General features: G+C 41.0%; 1 protein-coding gene across 8 annotated transcripts in view; it reads right to left on the reverse strand.

The window, feature by feature from the left end:
* Positions 1–13,107, reverse strand: part of RBFOX1 (RNA binding fox-1 homolog 1) — a 2,066,153-nt gene that overhangs the window by 1,041,820 nt on the left and 1,011,226 nt on the right. For 4 of the 8 annotated variants that reach the window (XM_047839434.1, XM_047839426.1, XM_047839427.1 and 1 more), the window contains exon 1: positions 469–530. The exons of the other annotated variants lie outside the window; for them this stretch is intronic. In XM_047839434.1, coding sequence (XP_047695390.1) covers positions 469–477 — 9 coding nt within the window. In that variant the 5' untranslated portion in view covers positions 478–530. Of the gene's footprint in view, positions 1–468; positions 531–13,107 lie in introns of those variants that run through there. 8 annotated transcript variants of the gene reach the window in all.

The following is a 13,107-nucleotide window of genomic DNA, read 5'->3' on the forward strand; positions in this document are numbered from 1 at the left end:
ACGAGGTTAATATTTAACTGAGGTTAAATAATCGGACTTCCTTTAAAACATCTAAGAAAGCGTGAACCATGAGAAGGGATATTTTGACAAAGAAGATTAGATTATGTCTTCCCCTGCTTAATACCCTTCTATGCCTTCCCTCTTCATTTAGAATGTGGTGCAAGCTCCTGCCTTGACCTACAGGCTCTTTAGGGCCTAGCGCCTTGCTACTTATCCCCTTTTACTCCATCTCTAGACACACTGTCTTCCCTTCCGAGCTCTCAAACCCACCTGAGCTCATTCTGGATGAGGGGACCTTGCTTTAGTCCTAACTTTTGGGTATCAATCTCCAGGTTCTTTGAAGTACAGACTCTTTCATACCTTTTATATGTCAAAGAAGCCCTCCTGTCCTTCTTAAACCCAAAGACTTTCCCTAGGGGTCGAGTTCCTTCATTAGTATTTACTACTTTTTAAAATCATCTTATTTACTTGTTCCATCGTCCACGGCCTATTTCTGCCAACTGGAATGTAAGTACCATGACAGGATTGTCTTTACTCATCTCTCTCTCCCCAGAACCTGTTGAAGGGGAAGTACTCAGTAAATTACTGATGAAGGATAACAGCCTACAATATAATATCAAAATGCTGGGATCAACATTCACTTTAAAACCATCACTTTAAAGAGCATGCTCCACCACAACTTGGGAAGCGTTTAATTTAGAGAAGAAAATTGCTTATGTACTCCAAGTTGCAATGGGCAGACATAAAGAAGCCCTAAGTACCCTGGAGATGAGGTAAATCTTTGAGCATGACTGGTCTCTGGTCGCTGAAGAAAAGGGGTTTGGTGCATAACAGAACAGCAAGCGAAGTGCACAAACACACATGTGGGTTCTCAGTGTTTATCTGTGTTCCTCTAACACCAAGGAAGCAAGACTAGCAGCTTACTATCATTCCTACTAATCCAAGGCATATCCTCAATCCTCAGAGCAGGGTGGTTAAAAGGATAGGTTCAAATCCACAGCTCAAGCACACGTTAGTTTCCTGAGTTTCGGCAAATCCTTTAATCCTTCTATGCCTCAGACTTTTCAAAATGGTAATAACAAGCCCCTGTAGAGATTAAATGAGAAAGGTATATAGAGCTGCTAATATAGAGCCAAGCACAGAATGGGTGGTGTGTGACTGGTAGTCCTTGCAGGATCTTCACCAGAGAGGAGTATTTTCTGGACGTTTAAGAGGTGAAGGCATCGTATGGATGACTGGGCTGCACCCCCATGTACAGAATTCTCTCTCTCAAAGAAAGTTGATGACGACAATAATGACAAGGTGATGCAACAGTAACACCAGTCCTGCCTTATTTGGTCCCTTCCAGTGCACAAAGAACTCCCACAGACATTGTCTGTCGATCTTCATTCAGCCTAGTGTACCAGGCAGGAGGGCATGATCAATCCCACTTTAGAGACAAATTACACAGACAGTGACTTCCCATCTTGACTTCAGCAATGTTTGGCTGGTTTAGCAAATCAAGTTTTCCACTTTATACCTGCATATAGTGTGTGGTAGCATCTCACCGAGAAAGAAGAAAGTATACAGAATAAAGTGTCTCTCTTCTTATGGCCCTTGTGAGCCCACAGAAAAGAGTTTCCTCTTCATTTTCCTGTCCCTCTTGTCGGTAATACATTGACAAAATCCGTGTGTGGTTGAGCTCTAGCCAAATGCCATCCCCCTTCTGCTGGCTTCCGGGAAGACAGGGGCATAACATTTGCTATTTCCACAAACTACATAAATTGTGCACACACACATGCACAAATATAAACATAAATATCTACATATAGAAGACATAGGATATATATGCTCCAAAAAACAGAGGCTCTGGGCAATGTCTGAGACAAAACCAGGGCAACCTCAAGGAGACCCAATAGCTGGGGGCAATGGTAGTAGACTGAATTCCATCTCCTTGATGAATGGCCCAGGATGTTTTAACATTTCTGAGAAGCAGCAAAGTAGTGGATGAAGAATGATTGTGAATTTAGATCAGGTCTCTGCCACCCTGGGAAAATGGCATAAAAACCTCAGTGTCCTCATCTATGAAATGGAAACAAATCAATTTCAGTAACAAGGTAATCACCTGGTCCATTACTAGCTTTCTTTTTCTTTTCCAGAGTCTCCCAAGTTGATACCCCTCTGTAAGGCTTGAGATCGAACAGTGAATCTGTCAGCTTTCCCATTCCCCAGATACATTATTCTGCAATGATTTTTATTTTGCTTTTTTTGTTCTCCTTAATTCAGATAAAGACCTTACTTAACTACCACTTCCTTTTTAAATTGTGCATGGTGTTTGGACCAGACAATCCTCAATTTAATCAAGACACTTATCAAGTACCAACCATATGGCAGGCTATCAATCTCATTTACTCAGATCCTAATAGACAAATCCGTATTTTCATCATTTAAGGAACAGCAATATTCAGAAGAAAAGAGACTATAAGAAATTCTACAACTTGAATTGGTTCAACAAACAAAAATATGAACTTACCAAAGTTAGTGAGGCAGCAAGAACATCATCACAACCCACTGGGTCTCATTTATCCTAAATGCAAAATGACCATCATCATCATCATTACCATCATCATCAATATTAGGGTCCAAGACCCTGTAGGAGATATAGTTCTCATACAATCCATGGTCATCAGGTACTTTTAAAAACTGCAAAATAAAGTAGTGACAAATGAAAAAGGCCAAAATTCTATTACTTGAAAAAAGGTCTTGGGCATAAATGAATATGGCCAAAGTTGCAAAGAATTATTTTAAAATCAAGTCCATTATAGGCAAATACAGGCTTTGTAGTCAAGAATGGAGAACAAGAAAGTGGCCATTTTATTTTAGCAGCATAGCTCTGTCTGGGGGATTTTAGGGTCACAGGTATTAAATGCCCAGGCAAAGCACTCTTTGAAACACAAAGCATTTCTAAATTCTCCTTGAATACAAATCCCTAAATCCCCTCCAACTTCAGCAGTAGAGGGGGAAGAGGAAAGCTGCCAGAAAGAAGCCAACCAGGAGATGGGAAATGCTGGTATCAGAACCGGGAACTCTCCACTTCTCTGTCCAGCTGGGAAGGAGAAAAAGAGGCTTTGGGGAGTAATTAACTGTCATGCATAAGATTAATTGACGACCCTCCAGTTTTGCCCTAAACACAGATGTATTGGGATCAGGACACAACCTTGAATACTAAAGGTGAAGGGAGAACAGTTATTTCTGGATCGGAGCAAAGTGAATATGCAGAATTGTGGGTGATGTCAAAACTCACACCGTGGAGCTGGGGAAGGCCATATATCATCATGCCCTTCCATAAAGTGGCTTGTCAGAAACTAGCCAAGGACTTAAAATAGGAACCAGCTTGTGCTGGGAAGCTTCTTGCTAACAAATGATCCACAACTAACCAGTTATCCTGTAACACAAGTTTGGACACACCCCTGCCATGTTTCTATTTCTCTGCTTAGATAAAGAAGCTAAAAGGAAAATTTATAATGTCAGTATCTGTAACAGAAGATTATTTTCACAGCTTCAGATCCAGCCTGTTTAGGACCCCAGAGTATATTTTGTGGGGAAAAGAGGGCAGTCTTTCTTAGAAGATCTCAATGTGTAAAGATTAGGGCTCTTTCCCAAACATACATTCCCTGTAATAATCTGCTGTTTACCTATCCTCCATGGCTTGACAGATTACTGCTGCTGCAAAGGTCTGTACTAGCATGGGGGTAATTATCAGTTCATGTACTACTCTTAAGGTTATTTACTGAGAGAGAGAGAAAGAGAGAGAAAACATAAGCAGGGGAGGGACAGAGAAAGAGAGAGAGAAAGAGAGAGAGAGAATCCCAAGCAGGCTCTGCCCTGTCAACACAGAGCCCGACACAGGGCTTGAAACCACAAACCATGAGATCATGACCTGAGCCAAAATCAAGAGTCAGATGCTTAACCAACTGAGCCACCCAGGCACCCCCATATATGTACTTCTTATGTAAGTTATCTATTCCAGGGGATGAAGATAGAGCAGATTTTTCCTTTTCCTTCCAAATGATTGGTGGTGAGTTATCAAAATTCTTACAATAAACAGATTGTCCTCCAGTGCCTTTTTCAGTGAAAAGTGTCTTTTTAAATTCCATGGAAGTGTTGGGTTTTATTTATGAACTAGTCACTGTGCAAAGTGCCAGGGTTATAAAAATGAATAAGCCTCATGTTCGAGGAGCTCTTGCTTGGAAACTAAAGACATTTTTAAAAAATACATACATATAAAATAATCATAATAACAACAAAGCAGCAGGTATCTTATACTGAGCATTGTTAAGTGCTTTATGTTCACAGTTCTACTGTCCTCACAGCTAGAAGAGGTAGATGAGAAGCTTAAGTCTATTCTACAGGTGAGGACACTGAGGCTTTCACAGGTTACCGTACTGTAGCTTATCTAACATCACACATTTAGTACCAGGCAGAGCTGAAATCTGAAGCCAAGAAGTTTCATTTTTTTAATGGTTGTGTATTTTTAAGAGACAGAGAGAGACAGTACACAAGTCGGGGAGGGGCAGAGAGAGAGAGAGAGAGAGAGAGAGAGAGAGAGAGAGTCCAAAGCAGGCTCCAGGCTCCGAGCTATCAGCACAGAGCCCGATGCATAGGTCAAACTCAAAGACCGTGAGATCATAACCTGAGCTGAAGGTGAACACTTAACCAACTGAGCCACTCAGTCACCCCTGAAGCCAGGAAGTTTAAATACAAAATTCAAGTGGTTCTTTAGAGATATATGGAAACAGTACTGATACCATGAACTCATTTTATTTGGGAGAACCAAGGGGCATTTTGCAAAGCTGGCATCTGAACTAGGTATGAAATGACAGAGCAGAATTTTCCCAGGTGGAGATCAGGATGGGTAAGGGGCTTCAGGCAGGTGGAAGAGGTACTCCAGACAAAGAAAACAGTAGATATGAGTATGTTTAAGACTAAGGCTCGTTCCACAATCTGGAGGCATGGAGTAGGATGAAGTGGGAGGTGGGGAGGGTTTTCAAAAATGGCATTAAAGGTGGCAAGCAGGTGAGATAATTTGAACTTGGTTCTATTGGCCTGGAGCAAATGGACAGGTTCTGATGAGTAAAATGGTTCTGTTGAGAGAAAATTACCCTATCTAAGCTGAAGTTCATATGCAGCTGGTCTCAAGAAGTGACTTGGGAATAGTGTGGATGGCCACTTGGGTACAAGTGGAAGGAGGTCAATAACCTATCAGTCTAAGTCTCCGATTCCAAGAAATAAGGCCCAGGACCAGAAGGCAAGGGCGTGTGATTTGGTTTTGACCTTGTACTCAGTGGGACTTCTTTTTGCTTTAAGTTTATTTATTTATTTTGAGAGAGAGAGAGAGAGAGAGAGAGAGAGAGAGAGAGAGAGAGAGAAGGCACGAATGAGGGAGGGGCAGGCAGAGAGAGAGAGAGAGAGAAAGAGAGAGAGAGAGAGGGAGAATCACAAGCAGGCTCTGAGCTGCCAGCACAAAGACCAACATGGGATTCAAACCCATGAACCATGAGATCATGACCTGGGCTGAAGTCAGACACCTAACCGACTAAGCCACCCAGGCACCCTGGGAATTTCTGAATGTTGTTCAAGGAGGAAAGTAACATCAACACTGTTCCTGGCAACTGAGTATGAAAGGATTGGTCTGGGCGGTGAGGGGAGGAGAGAATTAGGCTCTCTGTGCCTCTGCATCCTTGTCTGTGAAAGGAGGATAATGAAATAATTGCTCTCATAAAGTCCTGGTGAGGATGACAGGAGAAAAGCAATGTAGAGTTTAAGCCACGGTGGCAATCACATAGCAAACCATTAATACATGTTCACTTCTTCCTTCCTCCCTCCTTCTCTTCTTCCCTTCTACCTTCTCTGTTTCCCTCCTCCCTTTCTCTTTTCCTCCCTCCCTTCCTTCCTTCCTTCTTTCCTTCATAAATTATTGATGCCTGTGCCAAACTGGTTCTCCTGTTACTCCTACTACTACTTTATTGCTGTTCTTGTTGTTGTTGTTCTTCTCTTCTTCTCCCCCTCCTCCTCATTATCCTCTCCTGTTCTCCTTTTCCTCCTCCTCCTTTTCCTCCCTATTATAATCATACTTATTACTGTTGTTGTTGTTACCAGTTGCAGAGTCCACAGACTACGGAGGAGGGGAGAGTCTTGAGCAACACTTCAAGAGAGGCTGAACTGTTCATGGTACCAAACTAGAGATGGAAAAGACTCAGACAAAGGATGGTGGGGCACAAGGAGGAATATGTGGAGAGTGCCCCCATGCACGTGTGCCTACACTCACTGCTGCAGAAGCACATTTGTGAACATCACTGGGACAAATAAAAGACTGTGAACGAGAAGGATGCTTCTAAATGGAAAATTATTTAGTAGAGCTAAATATGGTCTCATTAGGGGATGAAGCCTGCTGCTTGAAGAAGTGTGGGATGAATATAAGCCAGAAAGGAAGGAGAACTGGTGGTCTTTCCACCCAATGAAGAAGGGAAGCTACTAAGCCTCCATGCTGAACCATGGAGGCTCTCAGGAGGTCAAACTCAGACGAATATGGTAAGATGAGGCAGAAACAGACTAAACATGTGTGTCATGAACACCTTCCCAAGTATCTTAAGCAAACAACATTCCCAAAGGATGAAGGGTGTGGCTTTGGTGAAGTGAGTAGCTCACAATCAAAATGAGCACAAGGCATTGGGGGTTGATTATTTCTGGGTTCACATAATTTTTGTGAGGCTCATTCTAGAAGATCAGTGACTGTGGTCTTACAGAGCAATATAGCCTCTGTCTTGAGGTGTTAATTCCCCATAAGAAGAAAAGTCTCCTGCCCAGCAATCCGAACTATCCGTCCAAGATTAGCATGTTGGGAAGTTTGCAAAAACACACCAGGTATGTGCACTGAGTCTCCTCCGCCTCGACTTTCCCCTTTTCCAAATTTGCTAACAACCCATTTTCCATCCTGGGGTCTGTTTGAAGTTGACCTCCCCTCAAGTGCTAGCATTGGATCATGTACCCCAGATAAATCAATGAGACCATTTCATCCTTTTGCTCTCAGTGACTGGTTTTCTTTTGTCCATGAAAATAAAAATCGTATAGTTATGGTCTTAAAACTTTCACCCAGGGTGATGAGACAAATATGTTCTCTCTTCCCCTGAAAAGTGTAAGTGTATTGTATGGACATGAGGCCATGAGGGGTCTATGTAGGCATAAACCCCGCAACCAAAGGAGAAGCTGAGCATTTGCATGTGGCAACCACAATGTATTAACTGTCTTACATTCAGAAACTCATCTAATTTTACCTAAACCCTCCCCCAACCAAAATAAGACCTGATTTATAGGTGAGGTCCCTGAGGCTCACTGAGGTTGGCCATGTGTGTACCCAAGGTTTCACAGCTGTGAATGGACTGCAGAGCTAGGACCTGAAGCTGGGCTAGAATTACCTGGCTCAAATTCTTCAGCACTGCACTTTACTGACATGTGGATTATCAGAGTGGGAAGGGGACATGGATGAGAAGAATGGACTCACTGCAATACCCGTCTGATCCTCCCCTCCATATCAAAACCAAATCCAGAAGCCTTCACCTGAATGGCAGAAGACAGAAGTCTAGACAACATGCAAGGCCAAGTATCCCCTATCAAGGTCAAGACAAAGAAAATCCAAGACAGTGAGGGTCTTTGTAGCTCATGGGCAGTGGACAAGGGAGGAGAAATCTCACAAATATCCCCATCTTCTCAGAATGGTTCTGGAAATGGGTAGAATCCATTTCCCAGGATGAGTCATGGGTATTCATTAGGGACAGAAAGCTAAAACAGAGCCTCTCATCTCAACTACAAAACATCCAGCTTGGTCCAAAGGACTCCTACCTTAGGCTTTGGCTATAGACTCTAAAAACTTCCCGTGCCTGCCTAGCTTTCAATAACTGACCTCTAAAGAAAAACACATCCAGGGGCATCTGGCTGGCTTAGTTGGTAGAACATGTGACTCTTGATCTCGGGGTGTTATGTTTGAGCCCCATACTGGGTGTAGAGATTACTTAAAATAAAATCTTAAAAAAAAAAAAGAAGAAGAAGAAGACGAAAAAGAAAAACATGTTCAGGGCTTGAATGCAATGTATTCCCAACCCTATCTAAGGTTTAAACTTTGAGTGCCTGTGAGTGAAATTCCTTCTTTCTTTCCCTTCTTCCTTTCTGTGTTAACATTTGTGTGTGTTGAATAAATTCACAGGTGAGCACTCCTGTTCTCTTATTCTAGTCATGAGAAGTTTTTGGATAAGACTTGGTCACTGTGAAATAGTGACATAATCCCATTGACTTTGTGATACAGACTATTCTGTAGAAAGAAAGTCCAGCAGACTCCCTGGTTTCCTGTAGAATTAAGGCATTTTCATAGAAGAAAGCTCTGACTTCAAGTCCAAACACTTCCATGAAGAGAAAAGCCACTGGTGGAATTTAAATAATCTCTTCTGGACAAGAGCTTATTAAAAAAAAAAATTCTGTACTGTCAGAATGTCCTACAATGCATATCACTAATGCATTCCACCTGCAAATTACCAACACCACCACCTTTAATAAAGCAAAGAATGTCTTTCTTCACCAGGGAGTTAGTAAATATTAAAATTCCCTCGTTAGAGCATGTTCTAACCAGGACAATTATCTATGAGGACTATTCACAATGAATTCAATATGACAATAATTATTCTTAGCAATGCCAGTTGGTAGTTTCCATGGGCTCCTTGCCTCTGCAGGCACAAAAACTAATTTTGATTCCAAGAGCACGTGTTTTAAAATTCCCCTATGTCAGTTCAGCACCTAGAAAGACAGCAGGAAAATTTCCAGGTCTTTGTTTTGCATATGATGTTCTCCATCTACCAATAGGGAAGAATTTCAGCCACATGACAGACACTGGGAAAAGCACAAGGTAAACTTTAAGAAACTTGCAGGTGGTAAGCCAAAGCAGAATCAAGTATACTGGCCTACCCCTCTCTCCTTCTTGTGAACCCCTCTGTATCCTGGCACCAACAGCCCCCAACATCACACTTTTCCTTCATCTTTCCACCAATGGAAATGGTTTTTTCACCAATCCATTGTAACAGCAGCAGGAGTGCTGAGACTTCTCCACTGTCTGCTATTGGGTGCAAAACCATTCTGATCCACTATACCTCAATGATACCTAGATAGTGCTTTCAAAAATATATCCCTCAATCTTCATCACTTTGCAAGTTATTGTATAGCACTTGACGTTATACTGAGAGAGAAGAGAAGCACACACCAAGGCTCAGATCCACTCCCTACCTTTTATGCCTGAAATTGTTATCAGTCAGCACCACTGAGCATTACAGAGGGCATGCCTTGATTTTTTTTTTTTTCATTTTTTCACACACCCAAAGCTTTCCAAGGGTGCAGCACTACTTACAAATGACATAAACCTTCAGCAGCCCTTCTAGGTACTGGCAATGAATTGTTTTTCTTTTCATAATAGACTGGGACAATGAAGCAGAAATTTCTCTGTGCCCAGATTTGGACTTTCTCCAACCTTTAAACTTTATTGCCCTACAGAGTATCCAACTGTGTTTCTGGAAGGGATTGGATCATTAAAATTCATTTGGGACTGAGCCTCCAGAGGAATATACATACTTTCATCCTACTGACTTCTCCATCAAATAGAATCCAATAGACTACAGTTTCTTAGGGAGTCATGAACAAATGAATGATAATAATGTGTTGTCATCTGTTCATGCTGTCCCTCACCTGGTACCCCCTGTGACCAAATGCACATGTTTCTTAGTAAGGGGGCTTAGCCAGGTCAGGGACTCTGCGTGTTGTCAAGAACAGGAGCAGACCTTGGGAATTGGCTTCTATGGTACTGCATGTGACCTTCCATGAACAAAAGCAGTTCAAATCTCAAAAACACTTCAACTTGAAGTTACTGAAAAGCCAGCTTTCAGATACGCTTGCAGAATCCAATAATGGTTCTGTTATAGTTGTTCAATGCCAGCCATATGAGACAAAGGAGCTAATAAAAATAAATCGTTAAAATGAGAAAGAGAGAATACATATATTTCTACCCTTTCCCTTCTCTATTGACTCTTGCCAAAGAGCTTAGGAAATAGGAAGTTAGTCAGAATCTTCCAGCAACCATGAGATTCCATAAGACATCCACAACTATGTAGTTGCCTCAAACACAAGAACACCCATGCCCTGAATCATATGTGGCCAATTGTCAGGGGCTGGCTATCTTCACACCTTCCTTTGAGTAAGAATCCCAGTATTCCTATTTCCGCCTCATTTTCAGAGTTATAATTATTTTACATTGCCTCTAATCTGGCTCCTCCTGAAATTTAAATCTGTTGGCCAACCCTGAAGAAAGCCTTTATTAGACCATATGATTTTATTGGAAGATCCTGTCTGTGTACTTGGAAAACTTATAACAAAATAAATTAAATTATTTGTTACTTCTTCAAAACAAAATCAGGCCTTTCTCAAGGTCAGTTGTAGATTTTTAAATTTCATCCAAACGGATGGGGTCATTTTGAAAAGTGATCTTGAGTACCATAACAATAAAAATCTTGTAAAATGGAAACTCTACATTAATTCAATAATGAAAAACCAGGATTGAGACCTGAGGCATATAAAATTAGTAACATTAATGACAACAATGGCAAGCATCTTTCTTCTTATTATTTTTCTTATAATTACAAATGTCTTCTTGATTTGCCTAAAGTATGGCAAAGAATTAGGGGAAGAGTGTTTTGGTTTGCAGTAAGTGCAAATGCAAAGGTTGATAATGACCTTGGCATGTTTTAAGATAAACAAGAGAGACGAAGGCTGGAGCAGAGTATAAAAGACACAAAGTATGAAGAAATGAGGTATGTGAGGAAGGCAGAGACCAGATGTCATGGGACCTTATGGAATGCAGTCATTCTTTTTTTCCCTCAAAGCATAATGGGGCACCATTGGAGAATTTTAAGTAGGGGATTAACTGAATTGATTTATGGGTTTCTTTTTTGAAATTTTTTTATTGTGGTAAACAAACATATGAAAGTACCAGCTTAACCATTTAGGGGCATACAGTTCAGCACAGCTGAGTATGTTATAATTGTTATGAGACCACTTATCTCAGTGATAATTATAGTTTTTTGTTGTGATGATTTGACTTTCCCCCATCCAGTGTCCATTCCTAATCCCACTCAACTGTGTTCTGCTAGGTCCTGGGTTCACTGTCACTTTTTGTCCATCATTTAACACTGGCACCAACACTGCGCCCCAATACTTAGTAGGACCTTGATGTATGTGAAATAAATGGGTTACCAGAACCAATGTCTCCAGGAAATGCTTTTGTATGATTCTTGTGTATGTGCTTTTTCCCTTTTTCCCTTTACTAAACTATTGTTGAATTTTTAGTCTGTACCAAAGAGTACTTCACTTTTTCCACTGAATGTTTTATGAAAGGGTGTTCTGTCAATTTAAGTGGGTAGCATTCTTGAGTGCTGAGCCAATGCCTTGTTTGGTCTGCATTATCCTCTCTTGCTCTTGCTCCTCTTTCCAAACTTACACCAGTACACCATCATCTCTGCCTAGGTGTGGCAGACACTGAGCAAGTGTAGAGCAAGCACTGTCTAGAAACTGCACTAAAGAATACCTAATACGCTTTTCTACTCCAAAGTTAACTGGGATAACATTGCTAAATAAAAGATCCTTCCAGAAACCCATTTTTACTAATCATTAATTTGTGTATTTTTAGATTCCTTTTTTTTTTTATAAACAAAACTCAATTGAGTTATGAATGTCAGAGTGAGAATGAGTGCCTACAAGCTTTACATTTCTGCTATTGACTGTGACATACTGAAAGTGACAACTATATAAAAGTAATTGACAATCAACAGCTTAAAGGAATACTTCAAATCCATCCACTGAGCAAGAAGCTGCATAACTAGGGCAGAATCTCCTAGTCTGGCAAAGAGAAAAACAATTTGAGTGGACTTTGTTTTTCAAAAAGAAGTGTCAATTTGTCACGCTTTATTCTGCTTTTGTAGAATAAGGTTTGCAAGTATGCAAGTAAATGCACCTACATCGAGTTTTCAGAAAACCAGTATGGCAATGGGAGAACTCATCCTGTAACTGCTCATAAGTTGTCCATCTATCTACCAGTCTAAAGCAGCAAATAAAACTCAGTGTATTTAAAAAGTAGATGGGCAGAACTCAGGCTTAGCTCTACCCACCAGTTATTCTGAGCCCTCTGCATTTTTGAGTGCCATCTAGTTTCTCATTAAAAAGGTACCACATAGAATTCCTCACTCTCTCACTACTTCCATAGTCTGCGCATCCATATGCCAATGGAAGCGTAAACCAGTGCCAGCAGAATCAGAAAAACAAACATATTAGCTTCCCAAACTGGTTTCTGAAATAAATCAGTTGATATATAAGGACACAGGAATGTGAAGTTGAAGCTGGAGGCAGCAGTGTACTTGATCCAAAGCTAACAGGTTCTCAGCAGGAGAGCTATGAGGATGCTCAGAATCAGACATACTTCCCAGAGCACTATTGATGTTGGCTCTACCATGCATGTGTGCAGAACTTTTTGAAAATATCAGAGCCCTTATCTTAGTGATGTCCTGTGTCACTATGGGCACAGGACTACCTTACTTCTGGGTTGACATGTCACTGAAGGAAGAAAAAAATATATTTGCAAGAGTGCTTAAACTTTCAAAGACAAGGAGGATGGATGCATAAGTATATGCACATTGAAAGCTGTTCTTAAGAAGGGAGAGACTAGTCTTGGGCATGTCAAGTGTAATTTTAGGAGGAAGAGCTAGCCTAAGGACAGTCCTTTTTATAGGGTTTCCTTTCTTTCAGTGTATTATTTGCCTCGAAGAGGACTGGGGTAGGTTGTCAATAATGGCCACAAACATATCCCATCCCGGTTTGCAGATACCTTTTCAAGGTGAGTTTGCTGCTTTTTCCATTGCTATCTATCACTCTATTCCTTGATTCTGGGCTTGGCTGTATAACTTGCTTTGGCCAACCACGTATTAGTAATGTAATATAAGCAATGGCTAGAAAATCCTTGCAAGTCTGTATGGAAGCCAATTTGAC

The sequence above is a fragment of the Prionailurus viverrinus genome, chromosome E3, assembly GCF_022837055.1.
Source record: "Prionailurus viverrinus isolate Anna chromosome E3, UM_Priviv_1.0, whole genome shotgun sequence".
Classification (NCBI taxonomy): Eukaryota; Metazoa; Chordata; class Mammalia; order Carnivora; family Felidae; genus Prionailurus; species Prionailurus viverrinus.